The sequence below is a fragment of the Nipponia nippon genome, unplaced genomic scaffold (assembly GCF_047370975.1).
Source record: "Nipponia nippon isolate SJK-2023a ecotype South Korea unplaced genomic scaffold, ASM4737097v1 scaffold_17, whole genome shotgun sequence".
Lineage (NCBI taxonomy): Eukaryota > Metazoa > Chordata > Aves > Pelecaniformes > Threskiornithidae > Nipponia > Nipponia nippon.
This window is the reverse complement of record NW_028262333.1, coordinates 3,208,464-3,229,954: the sequence shown is the minus strand read 5'-3', so window position 1 is coordinate 3,229,954 and position 21,491 is coordinate 3,208,464. Positions and strand designations below refer to the sequence as shown.

General features: G+C 45.1%; 1 protein-coding gene across 1 annotated transcript in view; it reads right to left on the bottom strand.

Annotated features, from left to right (window-relative positions):
* Positions 1 to 7,598: 7,598 nt before the first annotated feature.
* RNF145 (ring finger protein 145) overlaps positions 7,599 to 21,491 on the bottom strand; it is a 47,455-nt gene continuing 33,562 nt past the window's right edge. The window contains exons 6-11 of the mRNA XM_087754161.1: positions 19,455 to 19,630; positions 15,096 to 15,236; positions 13,551 to 13,733; positions 11,479 to 11,626; positions 10,405 to 10,761; positions 7,599 to 9,248 (exon numbers count right to left, since the gene is read on the bottom strand). Of these exons, the coding sequence (XP_087610287.1) occupies positions 8,805 to 9,248; positions 10,405 to 10,761; positions 11,479 to 11,626; positions 13,551 to 13,733; positions 15,096 to 15,236; positions 19,455 to 19,630 (1,449 nt within the window). The 3' untranslated portion in view covers positions 7,599 to 8,804. The remainder of the gene's footprint in view (positions 9,249 to 10,404; positions 10,762 to 11,478; positions 11,627 to 13,550; positions 13,734 to 15,095; positions 15,237 to 19,454; positions 19,631 to 21,491) is intronic.

The following is a 21,491-nucleotide window of genomic DNA, read 5'->3' as shown; positions in this document are numbered from 1 at the left end:
ATCTGTACTACACAAACAGCTACAGAAAACATCGCATACAATCCTCCTGTCGAGCTCTGCAAGCTCGCTCGCCCAAGTGCCACCCCACCAGTTCCCCAGCCACAGCTTCAGAATGAACCAAACCCCAGAGTGAAGGCTGTTACGACCCTCCAACCACACCCCTTCGCTTCAGCAGTCTCCGAGGCTTTGGAGTTGCAAGTATAGAGAATTATATTCTAATATTTGAATATTTTTCCCCAGCTACCTAACATTTTATACAGAAGACTCTGTTCCTGCGCATCTTTACACTTTCCGGGATTTGATCCGCATTGATCTGCACGCACTTCTTCTAGGACCTTTTACGGCTGCAGAAATGACAATTTCCATACTAGTTACAAAATAATTACCCATAATAATTTAATAATGAGCTTTCCCTTTAAATTATTAACATAGGTAGCCAAGAAAATTGTCAATTTTAACAAGTTTAAATTCAAATGATAAATGCCAAATCTGTGTTAAATGAGACCAGCAAATTAGCAATTAAAATATTTATGCAAGAAGGCAAAAGCTACTGTGTTCAAGGAGCCGAAGAGCAGTCTCCCGTTGGAACATTTGACAATGGCCTGTGTTTGCATACCTCAGCTTTATACCCCCTGCAAAGGGAAGAGGAAAAAATATCTGAAGCCATCACTGAAGCTGGACAGGGTGGGTTGGCGCCCAGTGGGATTTCACCAGAGTCCGAGCAATTCTTAGAATACCCCTGGGTTATATGGAGCAGAAATCCTGACCCCAAATCAAGTTATTTCTATCATATAAATCTTTACCTGTGAGAAGCTCCAAAAAAAGGAATTGCTTTGTGGCACCTAATTGCTTTGTCACTGAGAACGGAGTCGACTATGCTGCCTGGTGTTTAAGAAAGGGGGGTGGAAAAAACAACTTTCAGGCTGAAAGAAAGATTCCAGCATCAGCGCAGATCTCTGATCCCCTGGAAGTGTAAATCCCATTTTTCCCATTAAACTTTGCAGCCACGAACCATTCGCAGAGCATCGGCGTGGCGGGGAACGCGCTGGAGCGCAGCTTCGCTCGGGGGTTTAGTTGGTGAATTCAAACGTGGAATTTGTTAGTATTATTTTTTTTCCCCTGTAAAACTCCTCAGGAACTACTTAAATTTGCAAAACCCCGAGGAAAGCCGGCACTGCCCCGCCATGGCGGGGGCTGCCGGCCTCCCACCCCCTCCCCAGCCTCCCTCCTCTCCATCTCTAATAGAAAAGGAGAAAAGCGAACCCTCTGGAAAGCAACCCCGGGCGTTGGGGAAGCTTGGAGTCCCATTGCAGGGGACCCTGAGGGGCGAGGTCTAAGCACGGGGCTTAATTTCATCCAGATGTGTATGCGAGGGTCCGAACGTCTCTAGGACACGTGTTAAAGGGTTGGATGCGCAGGAGGAGCGAAGCGCTGGTTTAGTGCCAGTTTTCTGCCCAGGGAAAAGGTTGATCCCACAGTCTGATAGAGAGCGGCATCAGAGGAACGGGGGCCTACCGCAACCCGCGCCGCCTGCTCCCCCCATAAAAGCACCGCACAGGTGCAGAGCCCGCTTGTCCCTGGAAGCAAAGGGGACAATTCAGGACCCATTGGTGCACAGACAGACCCAGCGAATAAAACCTCACCGGGGTGAGACCTGTATTTTCTCTTGCGAACAAGGTGCCGGCAGCCCACCAACGGCACGTCGCCCCAGAGCCAGCGCTGCCGCCGGGGCCAGGCTGTTCTCAGAACTCAGCTTATATTCCTCACCCATACCAAGGGAAAAGGTGACCCTGCAGCTTCCTTTCATTATCCTCTCCAGCTCCACACCTTTAGAGAAAAAAAAAAAAAAAAAAGAGGACCTGGAAGTCACCAGATCCATCTTACAGGCAACTGTAACTGGTGAGGAACGGCTGCACGGGCCCCGTCGTGCAAATGCCTCCCACCGCTTCCGTCGGCCCCCGGCCATGCGTCGCTGCTGGACGCAGGAACGGGCAGAGACCAGAACGCCCCAGCTGCACCCATCGAGCTCAACAAGGAGCTGACGCACTCGGTGGCATCTTCGGCAGTGCTGGAGATTAATACTTAAGAATAATATTTAAGCACGTCAAAGTATAATGAAGAACTCTAGTCATATTCACCGGTTGGGGTTGAGTTTCTCCCACTGAGTGTTTCCCACCACCTGTGCAAATGAAGGTCGTTACCAGCCTGTTTTCCAGCAAGATGACCAGATCAGCTATACCCAAAACTCAACCACATGCATGCAAAGATTTTTTTTTTATCTCAAAAACAAGTTGTATCTTAGCAGGTTACAATTTTTCATTTTTCTTTACTTATCAACACACGCTTTCTAACACGGAGGGCCTTTGAGAAATTAATTTCCATCTGAAAACAAACAAGGGCTGAAACAGTTTACAAAGGAACCCATCTTTCAGGGACATTTCCTTTTAAATTGCACAATGTGGCTCTTAGCAAGGAAAATAAATAAAACTTAATCCCTCTGCATTCCAGCTGGCATTTTTTCCCCAAGCTAGAAGCAAACAATCAATTTAAAGAAAACTCAGACTACGGTCAATTAAGGAACTGTATATCATTTCATTTATAAATACCAGATACCTATTCAATTGATTATTTTTATCCAATTAAGTCCGTTTTACATTTTAAATTCCTAAGAATTAAGTCATTTATCCACATCGCAGTCCTGGGTTTTTCACATCTGTTGCTGCAAAACGCTGCGGATTGCCTGGTCTTTGGCTGTTGTATTAGCCGGGAGAGTTTCAGCTACCGGATTTATTTAAGGACGTGGACTATAAGCCTCCAGGAAATGGCAGCCACTGGGAAAATGTGTGTTTATTTACTTGTAACACATAGAAATACATTTTTTTTTTTTTTATTTGGGTTGGTTGCTTATGCATATAGCTTTTTTTTCTTTTACATCTTATCTCTTTAACCAGGACGGTCCTCTTTAGGTTTCTGGGTGCGCCAGGTAGGCTCTCTTAGCATTGCTCACCACGCTCCAAGCTGTAGAGAGCTCACCAAGTTTTGCAGGCTACCTTTTTCTCTAAAAGACAGCGTTTGTTTTCAAAAGAATGATCAATACCGTAGAGCTACAGAATACGTTTGCCGAGTGGTTTATCAGCTGAATCCTAACTTCCTTTATGAAAAGAGATGGAATTTCCCTGGCCAGAGTCTCCATGTCGGCACGGGGCGTTCCCCGGCACGGCTAAACCGCGCCGAGGAGACACCGCACCGCTGGCCTTGGGTGCTAGCGGGGTGCTGGTAAGTAAAATAGCCACGGTTAAAAGGAACAGGCATTGTCAGAAAGAAAATTGCTGGAGCGTGTCCAGAGGAGGGCAATGAAGTCGGTGAAGGGTCTAGAGCCCAAGTCTTATGAGGAGCGGCTGAGGGAGCTGGGGTTGTTTAGTCTGGAGAAGAGGAGGCTGAGGGGAGACCTTATTGCTCTCTACAACTGCCTGAAAGGAGGCTGTAGCGAGGTGGGGGTTGGTCTCTTCTCCCTAGTAACGAGTGATAGGACGAGAGGAAACGGCCTCAAGCTGCGCCAGGGGAGGTTTAGGTTGGATATTAGGAAAAACGTCTTCACCGAGAGGGTGGTCAGGCATTGGAACAGGCTGCCCAGGGAAGTGGTTGAGTCTCCATCCCTGGAGGTGTTTGAAGAACGGATAGATGTGGTGCTCGAGGACATGGTATAGATGGACTTGGCAGTGACAGGTTGACGGTTGGACTCGATGATCTTAAGGGTCTTTTCCAACCTTGACGATTCTACGATTCTAAAACCGGTATCTTCAGGGTGTCGGGGAGCGAACCGTGAGCTTTAATGTGACTGAAGGTACCTATCGCAAAAACGGGCACCAATTCATTTCTAAACTCAGTATTGTAACACTAAGAAAAACCGAGTTTAAAATTGCATTTACTGACACCTTTATAAGTGCAAGCAAAGCCAAAGAGATTAGTAGGGAAATGTAGTTGTCAATCTTTCCCACAAACGTATTTGTGGGGCAACATCATAGGTAAGACTTAGAATAAGCGATCCTTACAGGACAGACTTGGCTAATACGCAACAGCTCCAGATGCTGCAGAGAACCAAAAAGTAGCACTGGAAAATTATTTAAAGGTCTCTTCATCCAAATTTTACACGTGGGAGGAAAAAAAAGCCAGCAGCAATTCACCGGTGGCCTCGCCAGCCCTCCTCAGAGCAGCGTAAGCCAGCAGTGGCCCATGGACTGGTCCTTCTCGAACTTCCAGCCCAGCGATTCCCGGGCCGGAGCGCCTGCTCCAAACCCGGCGGGCTTCGGGCCGCCCGCGCTCCTGGCCCCGGCGCAGCCCAGCAACACCAGTTCCACTCTGATTTGCTGACTTTCCTTCTGAACCCAGTTGCCTTCCCAACAACCTAACGCGTTTCAAACAGCCAGATCTTCTTCCCAAGCATGGTGGTTTTGGTTTTTTTTTTTTCTTTTAGACACCGATATCAACTTTTTGTATTTTATCTCTTATTTGCTAGAGAGAGAATTTGAACTTTGAACCAACCAAAATCAAACCCCTTAACTGTCCCTGCCAGCTCGGAAAAATGTTACAAGTTTGTTCTCAAACATTCAGATAGTTTAAGCCCAAACTCTGGTCTGTTTTAGGAAAAGGACTGAGGTAACTTGGAAATTGAATTTAAAATTAATCAGGAAAGAAGTGGACTCGGAATGAAGAGGTTTTCCTACGCTGGAAGAACTCTCTGCCTTGGCACAAACCGAAGCGCTTCACTAGGAACGAGGAAGGAAATCGGTTCTTCTGCTGCAAAATAGCCAAAAGCCGAGGGAACCGAGAGCGATGCAATTCAGTCAGGCTTTCAAATCAAACTCATAGCCACAGACGCGTTTGCTCTTCTCATGGAGTCACCTCACCTCGTGTAAATGTGTCTCCTTGAGCCCAGAGCGATGGACTCCGTAAATCAGCAGCGCTGGGATGCTCGATAGGACTGACGCGACGCACACCATCACACCATGTCAGCAGCGCTCCCATTTCCAACAAAAAACCAACCAGCCATAAAATTCCCAACTGTTCCCATTATATCACCTAGCTGGAAGCATCTTTTTGACTCCAAAGGTTCGTCAATCACACCACCATCAGGACTCCACATGAAAATGATTTCAAGCCTCAGCCTAGTTATACCCTGATCATAAAATGCTCAAAAAGCATTTTTTCCCCCATTTACTCATGCGCAGCTGCAGAGAAAAAAAAATCAACTCCAAGCAAGCTGCGTCCAAGAGGGAGTTCACGCCAGACGAAGCGGAGAGGGCAGGAGCAATCACCCAGGTGCTCGAGACAGGTTTGTTTCATTCCTCACCTCCCTGCTCCCCCATAGCAGCCTTCCCCCTTTTTCTCCTGTTCCCCTTCGAGTTATGCAGTTTATTTCTTCTGCAAGATCTAACTTGGCCTGAGTTCTGGCACTTCTCACTTCATCCCTGAACTTCCTGACCCGTAAGACACAGCCTCTTGGCTTGTCAGTATTTATTTCCCACCCGCCCCCATTCCTTGCAGGCTTATTTTTAAGTTCCTTCTAGAGCTAGCTGTCCCTACTTTTACAGAAAATTGTCAGCATTTTCCAGTTGGAAAAAACAAAACCAAAAATGAAGCAAAAATCAACACCACCACCACCACCACCACCCCCCCTTGAACTTTCTGGTCCGTAGGTTTTGCTAACCGGTAAGCTCTGCCCATGAACCCTGCAGCAATGAACGCACTCCACCTTGGCTTGCTCTTACAAACAACTCTGTCACGGTGCTGGCACCGAACGAAGGTAACTTCCACCTTTCAAGAAAAGCCCCATTCCCATACACTCTCCAAGCCAGCAGCCTCTCCTCTCCCTCTTGAATATATCCTTCTTACAGTAACAACGGTGCAGCAGAGATGTTTTCATCTCATCGTGCCCCTCTTGCCAGGCTGCAGAACTCTCTCAGACTGCCCGAGCCCCGTCTTTGAGCACCTTCTCCAGCACAGAAGAGTTGCTTTTGGTTCACTCCAGTGGGAACCCGGCAGCATCCCTTCTCCTAAAGGGCAGCACGTACCTTCCCAGTCCTTCAGGCTCCTTTCCAGCGCCACAGCCACGTTTCCGATCCGCAGTCCTGGCAGACGGTGCAGTTGTTGAATCTGCTGTGGGCCCGTTGATTCTTTATGAGCGGTCTCCAGGCACACTTACCTCTGACCCATGTTGGTGTCAATCCATAGTCCTTTCCTCTAGCTTTTGCATTACCAATTAGCTATGAATAATTTAGGGTAGAAATGAAAATGTTCATTGCCAAGAGATCAGTCAGGCTGAGAAATAGCTTCTCATCATAAGCAGTGAAGGCAAACCTTATCTTTTTGTTACTTTTTCCAACACCACATCCTCTATTTATGAAAGTGGTGATGTGAGATACCGTGTGGGACAGCAACGAACTGGAGCTGATGACCCCCATCCCGTGATTCCCTTCTGCCCTGCTGACCTCGTGTGAATACTGTGGATGAGCACAAGTTCCTCTCCTCCCTTCCTTGCGCTCACCCCGAGGTATTCGTGCAGCAGGCACAACCCCTCCAGCCTTCGTTTCACAAGGCTGACCAAGCCGAGGCGCTTCTCATCTCCTGCTCCCAGCCACTTGGGGTACCGCTTGCTCCCTAACATGGAAGCCAGGTGATCTTACACAAAGGAAAAGCTTCCCGCCACTGGTGCGAGGAACCTCCGGGGCCATCGTTCCGCACCCAGGGACAGCAAGCAGGGTTTGGCAGAGCGTACGCTGTGGATGGAGGGCAAGCCTTTGTTTCACAGTGCTGCAGAGCACCCCGTAGCAGCGCTGCCCAGAAACTCCCCGTTTCCTGCCTCCCCAGGCTGCCAACTGTGGCTGGAATGGAAACAGCCTAAATTACATAGGTTAAAAGCTTGGACACATACGGAACTATGGTGTGAATTTTGGGGTTGTCCTATGTAGGGACAGGAGTTGGACTCGATGATCCTCGTGGGTCCCTTCCAACTCAGGACATTCTATGATTGTATAAAAACATCTTTTTGAGAAAGCTTCAATTCCACAGAAATGCGGGCATGGAAGAGCAGGACCCAGACCACTGATTAACAGGAGTGAAAAAGAAGAGTTAATTTCTCACAATTTTTTTCCCCGCCAAACACACCCAGCTGTTAATAAAAGCTTTGCAATCATCAGTGAAGCACGTAGTAAACCTAAATTTCTGATTGACATGCAAGAAAACAAAACTGAGCTACAGAATCAAAGGATGGTGCTGCTGATATTCCCATCCTGTCAGGTGAGGAGGAGATAGGTTTGGGTTTTGCTCAGGACTCAGTGCAGCCCATATGGCCTCCAGGAGCCAACGTACCTCAGCGTCCTGCTGTCCTTCTGTCTGTAACGGCCAAGATCCGGTGGCAAGGACCAGAGGAGGCCAGGAGGTACCACCAGGACACAGAGCATTGAAATGGGAACGGGGGAGAGCCGTGCATTACAAGTCCCACTGATCCCCCAGGGGAACAGAGAGCTACTATTGCAGAAGAGCCTCTCAACACATACTTAATTCATGGAATTTCAGTACAAGAATCACATAACCACGTGTAAAAATCTTCAAATGTAATTTATTAAGACATTCAGCTATGTCTGTCAGTCTACATCCAAATTTACTACTAAAAATAAAATAGTATCACATTTCACATTAGGAATACCGACTTTGAAAAACACTTGAGTCAAGCCTATCGTATAAATAAGTGACTAATTTCTCTTCATATCAAAATTCACATAAAAAAACTGCCTGCCCCCTACTCCCACCTATTTCCCCACCCCAGTCCCTAGTTCTACTCGAAGCCATGATGCATGTAAAAATTTAAGTATGGACATGTCCTTGTCAAAGAAAAAAGGTGCAAACCTATTAACAGCTTTAAAAGTGGCATTTGCGGAGTCTGATCATACACAATAATGTACTCATTCCCAAAGTGCAAATATCGCCAGAGTTTAATACTGTTTTAATTCAGCTGCAAGAATTAAACATTACACAGCACAGTACTGCAAGGCCTCTATCTGTGCCCTAAAACTCATCCCACTTTCCTCCTGCACATGGCGGCAGAGGTCAAAGTGTTCATGAGAGCTTTAGCTTACTTCATGCAGCCCAGACTGTGCCCATTATCAGCAAAAGTTTCATATACATCAAAATATTGAAGACTCTGTCATAAAAGTCAAGAGTCACTATAGATTACATGAATTCAAATGCAACTGCCCCACCAAGAACACCCAAAGCATACACATGACGTATTAAGAGTGCTTCCACCTTCTAGTACAATCACTGCTGCTAGATCTTTGATTTTTGCTTACGTGCCAGAAAAAACTTGTCAGCAACCAAAGCGGCACCTCAATCAGAGCCTAGGAACTCACTGCATTTAACGCCTCCCGGGTACCCTGGGACATGGCTGTATGTGATACCTTCTTCCTGACCGAAGCAAAAGCTAGCGTTCTGTCCGTCTGTCTACAACCCCTCTCAGACCTCTCGTTCCTCTTATCCCTCACCTACGTCTTGAAAACACTCTTTCACCGCAATTTATTTCCAGACATCCTTCCTATGCCCACAGTTCAGAGAGCTTCTGGAGTCATTTCTACTACATCTCGCTGGAGTTACCACTACCAAGCAGCCCACAAAAATCAGCATGGGAGATTACGTTTTGACCAGCATTAATAGCTAAACTTCTTTCACAGCTGTGGAAGGATAGGTTTTCTTCTGAGTCAAACTTGGATCTCTGAAATGTGTTTGTTCCCACGTCATCCTTTGTCACCTTAGAGCTGGACACAAACCCTCGGGTCTGGAGCGGGGCACCCCTCTGGGGCTGCAGTTAGTCCCGCAGCACAAGCTGCTCCCTGGCTGGCCTCAGGCGGGCTTGTGTCACCGTCCACGCTTGGAGACCCCTCCGTCTCGGCAGAGGCCTCCAGGCTGTCCTGCCCATCAGCGACCTGTCCGTTGCTCTGGCTAGGGCTGGCTTTCCCCTTTGGCCCATTGTCATGTTCAGCACCAGGGGGCTCAGCTGCATCTCCAGGTCTGGTGTTTTGCTCTGCACTAGGATTTGGCTGTTGAACTGGCTCTGGGCCCAGTCCTGGGAGCTGTGAAGGGCTCTTAAGCTGGCAGTGGCATAGAGGGCAGGTTTCTTGCACATACAGCCATTTCTTAAGACAACCCGCATGAAAAAAATGGCTACACGGTGTGATTACAGCAGTTTTCATATCCTGAAAGACACAAAAAAAAAAAGATCATATTATTTGTAATCCCATTCCTCTCCTCTCACCCCATACATCTAATGGGTCCATTAGCCACAGAGGAGACAGAGGCAGTCCACAGGCAATGAGAACGTTCCTTCCTTCGTACCAACAAGCCTCCACATTCAAATACACGCCCAATTCAAACACAGGCCAGGTCTGGCTGTTTATATTGCAGGGATTAGAAATTAGGCAAAAAGCCTTGTTTATAAGGCATCATTACATTTAAATAAAAGCTTTTGTAGGATGAGAGTCATGGGATTACTTGGCTTAAACAATTGTGCAAGTCAAAACCAGCAGACTTACAGATACAACATGAAACAAGAGCAAACCAGACACGAAGTAACACCCTAAGCCTGTCAGCTGAGACCCACATCTTACTCGTCTGCTGTTTCACACACCGTCATTCAACCTGGCACCGCTAGTTTTACTCTTCAAAGAATCTGTATCGAGTTTGGAGTCAATCCAATTGCACTCCACCTGCACACTACTAATCTTTGGGTGGTTCTTTCACTGTCATACATAACTACAGTTTCTATCCAAGAGAAAGAGACTTTGGAGCTAGAGGTGTGATAAAGATATTACTTCCAGCATTAATTTCTAAGGTCCTTACATCTGCTGGCTCACATTAGAAAGACCCTTAACCTTTTGATAATTAGGCTTCTGTTATAAAACTGACATTGCACATGAAGTGGAAGTAGCGATATCTGTAGAGACTGAGCTACTTCTACGGAATAACAACAAATCAGCTACTGAGTACACATTGTCTTTCAGTAACAAAATCTTCCACTGATGAAGAAAGGGCACGTTTGCTGTTGCTACTGAGACCAGCTCAACCCAAACACAAGAGGTTTCAAAGAAACACAGTTTGTTGCGTAACTGAAGAAAAAAGAATGGAAGTTTACAACACATGCAAATGATCTCTTTATTCATAAAACCCACCTTGGTGACAGCACTCCAAATCAATTTACACAAAGCAGAAAACTGGATAATTCAAGTAACTTATTGAGCACAGTATTACTCATTAAACATAATTCAAGTAACTTATTTCTACTAGTTGGAGACCAAACTTGACAGTCTAGAGGTACTTCAATTCAAGTCTATCTTTTGACACTTTCATTCTTACCTGGTAGCAGATGGCACAGATATCATTGTGTTGCTCCAACTGCTCTTTTGTGGCAACGGGCAGTGATTTTATCTTATTCACAGCGTCTCTGCGAAGAAGGAAACTTTTCCACCCCAGTTGGGCCCGCAGCCACACATTGTAATAGGAGTGAATGAAGATGATCACAGAACCCATCACAGTCCATTCACCAAAGATCGTTTCCGAGACACCATATGCCACCACACAGAGCGCGACGAGGAATTCCAGCAGCCGGTACGTGCCATTTACATAATAAATCACATCATCCATATTTTCTACTGGTTCTTTTCTGAACTCCTCCACCATAAACAAAACATAAATGAAGAGTGTCCCAAGCACCTGTAACACAGTGCAAGACCATGAGCTCAGCATTCGATTCTGAACCGGAGCTTAAGTCATTCAGCATTGTCCATCGAGCTCTGTAAACGCTCCCAGACCAGACAGAGGACAGGCAAGCCCCAAAGTAGTGAAATTGTTGCTGAACTTCAAGACAAATAAAAGTCAGTCTTTCTTGAAAAGCATTTAAGCTTCTTCCCAAGTACTTCCCCTTCTGTACTTTCCTGAGTCCAGAACATAGCCGCGTTGATTAAACAGAAGTGCTGAGCACCACGAGGGGCGATTTTGTACATTTAATAATAAAAACCCGAAGTTATAACAAACATTCATAGTATGAAACACTGCCAGTATTTACACTACTGTGTTTTGAACATCAAATTGCTTTCAAAGAGCCATAGCTAAGTAACAATACATAAATGAGTACTCTGGCAAAAAAAAAAACCTTTTTACTATGATAGTTATGCCCTCAAAATAGTTACGCCCTCAAAGGCCTTCTGGCTTTACAATTTGAAAGAGACTTCCATTCGTCTATGTTCTCAGCCTACCCCTAGGAGCGCCTTAGCCTCAGATACAGGATAAAGAAAGAGATTTTATATCATATCTTGTACTTCTGCCCTTCTATCATCCCTGTTCTTTTCTCATCATGTATTTCCCCCCCTACAGTAACAGGATCACAGTTAATGCAGGGCTTCACAGTTACTACAGGGCTAACATTCTTACCTGAAGGGAGGTTAGAATACTGCTGGAGATAATGATCAACAGCCAGAAATCCATGTGGAAAAATTGACAAATCATGTAGGCCATGTACGCGGGGAACACGAGTAAGAACAAACAGAGGCTGACTGCTCGGAAGTGCTTCCACAGACTCCTGCAAACAACACAATAGGGTTTTATTTTTTAAGTCAGATTTGAGTGTCAGAATAAGAATAGGCTGACTGCTGGATGTAGGCACGTTAGATGTTTGCTCAAGGCTGTCACTTGTTGAAAGGAGTTTCCATTTTACTTGGGCACAGTCTCATTCCCAGCATGCATGCCTACAACACACACAGTATGAAAAGTTCCCTCTCCTCTGACCTTTGCTCTTTTCAATACAAAGACAAAGATTATGGGCAAAAATTCACCTACAGTAATTGTCATAATGGGTCAAGTCAGTGGTTAGACAAATTAAGTACCTGAGATACTGAATGTTTCAGATGAAAGGCCATTAAAATAAAGAAAATTATTAAATATGCATGTAATTGTTTGTACACCTCTCTATATAAACAGAGTTCTCCCAGATTATACACTTATTACAACTCTTCTATGACTTTTTGCTAATATGCAAAGGTACTTCCTTTCATCACCAGATTTCACCCTGCTGCCTTTAGAAGCATATTCCCCAGTTCAGGGATCACAAAAGAGGAAATGTAGTGGGACTTGAACATCCATCTCTGCCAATCCTTACTCTGCTCCTATCATTTACTTCTTCCTAATCTCCTCCCTAACCTAAACACACCATCAATCTTTTTACACTCACCCATTTCTGAAGGCTCGCAGAATATCTCCAGTAATTTACTATACTAACCCCTACATGTTCCTCAGGTTGTATTTTAACCTCATTTAGCTCTGGAAATGAGGTACAGAAAAAGTGGACGCACTGGGGAGACAGGACAGCAGCAGAAAGTGGCTAATTTAATACAGTCTGAAGAAACATCAGAACGCTACTGTGAGGTCTGCAATTCTGTGTCTGTGGGTGAGGGAGAAAGGGAGAGCTGAAGTGGCATTTATCCTGATCCTAGTTGATTTAGAACTGCCCGAGAGATTTGGCAGAAGAGAGTTAAAACTCACTATCACCACAGACTGCTTGTTTAAGCTGGGCAGATGCTCCTATCCCGGCACTACTCTCTTTCCCTCTGTTACTATATTTGAAGTTAACATTGCTGCAGGCAGAACACACTGGCTACAAGTAGCCTCTAAGCTAAACAAACTCTCTTCACATAAACAAACCTTCTCTTACTTCTTCACTTACAAGTTACAGAAAGGGAAAAAACACAAGCAATTAACAAAGATACAAACAGATTAATACAAGAACACTAGATACCAATACAGCTCTCCAAAACACAAATTAAACTTAACAACAATCCCATGTGATCAGAACATCTGGTACACTAATGCAAGCCTTCCACCTCTTATTTTCTGCCTGTAAACCCTATCATTTTGGGAACACAGCCTCACCAAAAAAAAAAAAAAAAGTTTTACAATATCTAACACAAGGTCACTCCTAGAAACTTCCCGTCCTCAACAGCTGTCTGAGACCACTGCATCAGAGGGAAACCTACCCAAGTGCAGAGGAGGTTAAGCAAAACCATTCTGCAAATCCACACAAGGGAGCGTGCGTGGGGAGGGCGCAGGCACCGGCGTCCTGGCTTTGCTTAACTGAGAGCACAGTTCACTGATGCTCTTGCTAGGGAGAATAACCACCGAGCAGTGTCGTACTCGGGGTGGGCAGCCAGCAGCTGCAGAACAGCGTGGGCTCGCACAGGCTGGATGGGCAGGCTGAGCAGGAGCAGGTGACCAAAGTCCCCCACATTTGCCAGCATACAGCACGGTGAAAAGTATTACTGGGTGCCCTTAAGGGAGAAGGATAGAGAGGGAAAAAACTAGAGAATTTAGACTAGAAAAGAAATCTGCATACAGAAAAGAAAGGGGAACTTTACAAGCTACTAAAAATCCAAATCAGGCCATCAATTACTAGTTTATCACCTCCTAAAACAGCATTGAGTAACTTTCAGTTTAGGAAGCCAGTCTCTTACTTGTCCCTTGAGGCTCCCAATGCCAAGACAATGGGATCAGCAATTTCCAGCATGGACTGAAGTATGGATGCCACCACAATGAAAAGAATAATACTGAGCAGGAACGCCCGATGCACAACTTGGAGCTCAATCAAACCTGTCTGCACAGCAAGGATCAGGAGCGTGACTCCTTCAGTCATTCCCCTGCAGATCAAGACAGTCAAAAGAACAAACAATCACATCTTTCTGTGTGTCAATGTTGGTTCAAAAATACATCTAGAAACATCAGGAAATAAGCTGTCTGGTTCTGCCACAACCCTTCAAATGTCACTGGTTTTAGCTTTTACTGATGTCCCCCCTAAGGCTTTAACCAGAGAGGAATGTTTTCAGAAACACTGAAGCGTTGGGGGTTAGGAGCCAGCAGATTTCAGAGCCCTGCTCCTGACTAGCAGCGTGTGGGCTACATCCAGCCCAGCAGACACCACCCCATGGCAGAGCCCCCCCCAGCACAAAGCATTTTAAGGACCCAAGTTGTCTCTTAAGAGGAGGAATCCACCAGGCACAAGCCTGAAGCAGCCCTGCTGTATCTACACCTGGGCACCAGCCAGCCTCATCCTTAGATCGCCATGGAGACCCTCTCCACCTGCTTTATTTCCCCATCACCACCCTCCTGCCTGTCCTCTGGCCCTGGGAAACACCCTTGACTCAACACCCCACCCAGCACCCAGTTTAGGCAAAACAGCAATTGAGCCATTTTTGTTTATTCTCTCTGTACCTATACCAAATACAGCTGTCCACTTCTTTTTGGCTTGGAACCTCAGACTGAATTTAATACCTCTGAGAACCACAATCTAGCACCAGTATTTGACACAGTTGAAGTACAGATCACCCAGAACTGCATGCTTCCCCAAAAGATGCTTTTATGTAGACTACACCTGGGCAACCCCAATTCATACCATTTTTGCTTCCACATCCTGGAATCCAAGATGTAAAACATTCTTTTGCATGTGGTCTGAACTTTCTACAGAGTTAAGGGCTGGAATAACTGAGAAAGGTAGTGTCAGACCTAGGATCCCAATTTCATATTAGACAAGTTGGGACAATCATTAAGAAAAGGCAGCTTCTATATTTTGGCTATTTCCCATAGTAACTTACAGGCCATCCATGCAGTGCTGTGTTTTAAGCCTCACAGATTAGTAATGTTTCACAAATGACTACAGGGTAAATGAGGAAACGGGAAGATGAAGTGTTCACATTATCCAAGCATGTGAAAATTTTCCAGTGACTCATGAAAATGAAAGCACTAAGACAATCAAGCTGTGCAATTATAAATCCCAGCTAACAGCCCTGAATTTGGTACAGAAATGAACCGTCTCCCAAGAAGTCTGTGACAAGCTGCATTTCACCTCAAATCCTTCCCATGCACACATAGACTGGCATACAAAAAGCCTCTCAAGGATACTCAAGAGTTCATAAGTTAAAAAATTGCAATGCAACCCGTATATTTCCATAGAAATCCCTTTTTGTCTGCTTCTTTTTAGATCCTAGGCACAACGAGGCACTTACCTGTTCATAGCAGGATCATTCATGAATGCTCGGTAACCCTGCAAGTAAAACTTGCAGAGAGTCAGAACTCCCAAAGCAACAAAAGAGACTGTGAAGACCAAGCCCAGCAGCGAGTACGGAGTGCTACAGCATTCGGCAATACTGGCAGGAGAGAGGGGAAAAGAAACAGAAAGAAAAGGTCCATCAATTAAAAGCAACGTGATGAGCTTTCCCCTTGTCCTGTTAACTATGCAAACTGGTTTCAAAGCAAAATTGGATTCGTTTAATGAAAATATTAAAAGCTCTACACTGCCATGAAATCTTCCTATAAAAAGAAAAAGATGAGACGTATTCTGTTACTTCTTTCCAAGGCACAACTTCATCTCAGCTCCCGAGCTAATGCTGCTGTCAGGCTGGAGCTAGGGCTGTGCGATGGTATTTCTCCGGTCCCTCTCCAGCACTGTGCCACATGGTGGCAGTGTCCTGCTTGCGTAGGGTTTTCATAACCAAAAGTCAATTTGACAGCCACAGCGTACCCAGGTTCCTTGCTGAAATTTCAGCCAGCTACCAGAAACACAGAGCTAAAGCAGATGGATTCACTAAGGCACTTTCCGCTCAGATCCACAATAGTGCAAACAAACATCAAACTGATAAATACTGTGGAAGACTGGGTAGTGTTTTGGTAGTGTTCACATCAGGTTCAGGTAGGCAACACCTGTCTCTCAAACGGCTGAGCCAGAAGCAGCAAAATAAGACAGTGAAGAATATTTGGGCCCCTCACTACAAGAAGGACATCGAGGTGCTGGAGCGTGTCCAAAGAAGGGCAACGAAGTTGGTGAAGGGTCTAGAGAACAAGTCGTACGAGGAGCAGCTGAGGGAGCTGGGATTTAGTCTGGAGAAGAGGAGGCTGAGGAGAGACCTTATTGCTCTCTACAACTGCCTGAAAGGAGGTTGTAGCGAGGTGGGGGTTGGTCTCTTCTCCCCAGTAACAAGTGATAGGATGAGAGGGAACGGCCTCAAGCTGCGCCAGGGCAGGTTTAGGTTGGATATTAGAAAAAACTTCTTCACCAAAAGGGCTGCCAGGCCCTGGCCCAGGCTGCCCAGGGCAGGGGCTGAGTCTCCATCCCTGGAGGTATTTAAAAGAAGGGTAGATGTGGTGCTCGAGGACATGGTTTAGTGGTGGGCTTGGCAGTGACAGGTTAACGGTTGGACTCGATCTTAAGGATCTTTTCCAACCTTAACGATTCTATGATTCTCCCTCAGCAGGCTTCTTCCTCTCTTTTGCTACAGCAGTGAAGTCCCAACAATCGAGTGCCCAGAATACATTTGATGACGCTGAGAACAGCTGCGTTATTTCAGCTCCCTCACCTGAGGGCTGCTCTTCTGCCGATCCTGGCACTGCAATATTTGGAGCAGCCTAAGCCTCAGAGCGCACTTCGGCTTCTGAAACACGGCGCTGCCAGAACAAGGAGTGCAGCACCGTGCACCACATGCCCCAACGCTAGGTAAAGAACCAGCTGTCAGCCAGGGATTACACGTCTGGAAATCCTCACGTTATCCAAGGTAATACACTGCCACTCTCATTTAAAAAAAAAAAAAATGAAAGAAAAGAAAAAAATCTTCACTTGTTCACCAGGATAGTAGTCTTGTGAGAGAAATTATGGTGGTCAGAAACACGTCGGACTAATTAACCGACTGAAGAGTGAGTTAGTCCAGCAATCTGACAAGACAAAAGAGTTTTGAGGAAGCAGATGCTTCAAAAATAAACAAAGCTCATCCAAGAGACATTTGCCTTTTGTCTTTCAATGACTACTTTAACTGGACATCTCCTGTGAAAGCAATTCACAGCAGAAAATGTTGACATGTTTACATATACTATTTGCAGTGCTTCTGGTAAGCCTTCAATTCTGCCTGTTTACCAAACCGAGCAGGGCTGAAAAAGCTTTTAAATGTTCCTGCTGGTCAAGGTAGTGAGAAACGCAGTATTTAAAGCAGCTGTTTCCTTAGGATATTTGACGAACTCTAAGTTTTGCTTCAAAATATATTATCAGAAATCAAGAATCCTGGCTTTTCTGCCTGATGCTCAATCCTTTTTTGTCAGAGTAATCTTAGTACCCTTCTTAAACTTATTTCCAGATGATCTACTATGCAAGGGTCCTGGAGGAGCTTAAGAGCTCAAAGAGAAGCCTGGGGAGATTCAGTGTTATGTGTCAAGCACAAGTTTAGAAATTGTCCCAAAGAGCTGAACTCTTCAAGGCTTCTCAACAATCACAGCAGTTACATACTCATGGGAGAGATTTTGAGAGGAACAGCAAGGACAATGAAAGGTACAGAAGAGTTTTTACTCTCAATTTTAAAGGAAAGAACAGAACGGTTTGGGGTTTTTTTCTTCCCTCAATACATGAATTGAGGGGCACTGAATGAAACTACATGGATTCAATCAAAATGGGTTTTTCATCATACAGACCAAGTTGAGCTGTGAAACTCCTTGCCTCAGGATCTTTCAAATGACACAAGTGTACATGGGTTCAAGGGCAGAAGGCACAAACTGATGGACGAGACGTCTTTTGAGGGTTACTGAATACCTATTACCCATATCCAGCTAATGCAGCCTGACAACTGAAGTTGGATGTGGGATTGGAAGAGTATTAGGAAGCGTCCTGTTTGTCCTATTACGGGTGGGTGTCTTTCCAGGTACCCATTTACAGCCACTGCTGGAAACTGGATCCTACGCTAGATCAATACTTGGTCTGACCCAGAACGGCCACGCTGACATTGGTATGAAAATCGGACACAGCTATTCTGCACACCCCGATTGCTCTCACCTGAATTCCAGCTACACTATTTTAAGCAATCATTACACTTAAAGGGCACAGATGCAGAATTCACTCACTTTCATGGAAGCGCAGATCTTTTCTTCCATTTTGTTAAAGAGCCAGCACTACATTATTAACTGGCCTGACAAGGTACTTCAGCTCCCTCCTAAGGGGTAAGAGGCTGTTAGTGGTACTACCTAAGTTTGTGTTTTTAAGATGAGTAAGCATTTATAAATTTTGTACTGTGACAGAGCTGAGAACACTGAGAATATTTGCAGAGTTTTTCTGCATTTTTCCAATTGCAGAGAGAACTTCAGAGATCAATGCACTCATAGATCAAGCCAATGCAAGTCTGCAAAGCAAGTTCCCTGTTTTGCCATGAATAAGAGAAGTCTAACAATTTGGTGTAGGAATAAACTCAACTTATTTACAAGGAAAAGGATCACTTCTCCTAGCTCTGCTGCTAAATGCAGTACTCTACTGTAACAAAACTAAAACTGCAGCAGAGATGAACAGGAGGAAAAAATTCAGACACCAATGGTTTAGTTAACAACCAGGTAACAGTCAGTGCTTTTACAGTGACAATGTAAGCAATTTTAATACTACATGCAATAAAATCCCTGGCATTTCTCATCAACGATAATGAATTTTGACAGCTTACCCTATAGCGCCATAGATATACACACACAGAGAGGCAAGAAAAAGCTAAGCAATTGGAAAGTCTGACTGGAAAACTGTAGTCATGAGCAAGTTACTCAAGTTGAAACAGCAGAACGAACGATGTATGGCCTCTAAAGACTATGTCCTATGTTACCTGTGTGTTTAGACACCTATTACCTTTTTTCTCCCCATCCCAGTATGACACTATCTAATTTGCCTAACCCACCTTCTGCAACACACCCAGCTCCTCTCTGCCCTGCACTCCTGCTCTCTTTTCGTGCTGTAATTTCTAGTTAAACAGCAGCAAGCAAAGGCATGTAGGGTCCAGCCAGAAGAATCCCTCAAATGCTGCCTTCCTCTCAATAACGGCACTAACACAGGCTTCTCTCCTTTATCTCACAACCAGTTTTTACAAAGCTTTTAGGAATTTGGTATCTTTAAGATCTTTACAGCTCTGCCAAATTAACCACTGGGCTCAAAAGTTACTTTGGGAGTTGGATACTTCAGCTGCATGGAGGAATTCAATAACGTGTCCCACACCAGAATGATGACACAAGACACGCAGGGCTCAGAAAGCAACACAATCATGAATAAGATGGACTGAATTTCAGTTGAAATATCTCGGACTTAAAACGAATTTGTATACTGAAAACAACTTCTAGACCAAAGCTCTAATTATAGCTATTCCCTCATCAAAGGAGTATTTTGCTTTCTCTGATCCATGCCTCTGAAGGACAAGCTTAACAGGGTTTACATATATGGCCGCTGCGACAGGGACCAATATTTGTTGGGTATCCAAATACAATAAAGCCAATCTACATATCTAGTCTCTAAAAGAGCACAAATGTTCATTTCAGAAGATAATCAGAACAGAAAATCAACTATTTGCAGACTAGGTAATTACCTTGTCAAGAAGAGGAAGAGGAGCCTCTCTCTTGAGGCAGGCTGGTCCCGTGTACTGAAATAGGAATAGATCTGAAGAGCAAATAAGACAAGCCAAAACACCATGAAGAGAACTGGGACGACCAGCTGGTTCCACAGCGACATCCCCAAAGCCAGGAGACCATATACCTCCACCACCTGGACAAGACAGAAAAAGGCAATTTGTTATTGGTTCACAGCACCTGTGATTCGGTAACAAAAGGAGAGTCAACGGTATAGCCACGAGGAAGCTAAGGATAATTCACAAGGCATCAGCCATCCCAAAGGAAAAGAGGAGGTACATCGAACCACAGTATGACAACGGGAGAGCCCAGGTTCAGCAGTGACATGTTACCACTGCCTGGCTTGAAGCAGGGAGAAGTACCTGACCGTGCAGCCAACTATCAGAGCAGCTGAATGCCCCCTCCTACGAATAACCGGCTCGGAGCTGCTGCCGGCTGCCCGCTCACAGCCAGAGGGGCGAGGAACATGCCTGCCGTTCATGCACAACCCTCTCAGACCTTTTTGCCCAGCTTAAGTCACAGCACTGTTCTTTTCTCTGTAGCTACTGCCAAGTCACTGCACAGGCTAGTTATTGAAATATGAGCCACATCACTTCAGCACGGTAAATCTGTTTTGCTGACATGTTTTTAAGGAAAAACTTAATACCTCAGACATTTTATGTTTAAGTATCTCAAAAGAGAACACAAACCAGACTTCTGACTGCTCCTAATCCACCAAGTGTTTTGAAATTAATGCTTTCAGAAGACACTGAAGCTCAAATTACTTCTTTTGTATTGCAAAGACTCAGTTACAATGCAGTCATTTCCAAGAAGCTGGAACTTCAAATAGCTGGACTTAATACCAAAGGTCAAAAGGAAATCACTCATAACTACTATTTCCTCATCATCTGCTTCCCACATATAAGGGCATATGATCTACAGTGGCTAGCAAATTTTAGCAAACGCTAAAAAAGCTGCCTGCTTAGTCTTTGATGACAAGCACGAGGGATGGTACATTCATGGGACCTGCTGCAGCACGTCCTGTGGCTGATCGACAAGCAATACGCTTGCTGGCAGGGACGCGGTGCCAAGCTCCCGCTTTTAGCTTTGCGGACAGACTTGTGCTGGAAGCGCGTCTGCCCTCGGGAGGGCTCCCCGGCCTCTCCCTTGGCCTGGGACCAACCCAAGCGATCCTGTGCAGCTCCTGGCAGAGTACTTCACCACATCGGAAAAGGGTCATGCTATGCCCATAATGTAGATTCATAACCGTGAGGTGTTTCTGGCATCTTCTGCTGCAAGTAGGCAGCCAAGGTTCCAGACCTGCTTTTAAATTATACCATTCGCCACAGTCTGAAATACACAGAAAAAGCTGCCTCGGCCCACCTGGTAGGGCTGTCTCCCCCATGGTGCTGCATTTGGGAAACACTCCTGGTGTTTAACATCCCAATATTCACTAAGTTTTGCCACCAATATCAAAACAGCAATCAAATCCAGCCTAAAATAGTAATAAACTCACAAACACCAGGATGAAGGCATCATTGAAAACTAACAACTGTGCAAAGTTATAGCAATGGAAATACAAGTAGGAAAATATTCAAGACAAAACGGCAATATTCTCCTCTGGGATAAGCATACTAAGCTTGATTTGTAGTGGCGTTGCAACCAGTTACACGAACACGCCAGCAGCCAGTGGTTTTTTCTGTTCTGTTTCAGAAACACAGGCAAAGAGCGGCAAGCTCTTTAGAAACAAAAATCCTGTTTTCCCATATTGTCAATACAATGCAAAAACCACTCACACACAGATTTCATTCCAGCCCACTTTCCACTACACGCATTTAGAGAAGCAGCATACAACACTATTATAAATCCAGTGCCACATTATAAAGTTTCTCCCGTTTTCTCTGTATTCCCAAGGAAAAAAACTTTATGCCCTCTGCATAAAAAGTCAGGAGAAAGAGCATGATCAGTATCCAAAGGCCACATACAAGGAACACTTCTTCCTCCCGATTACAACACTG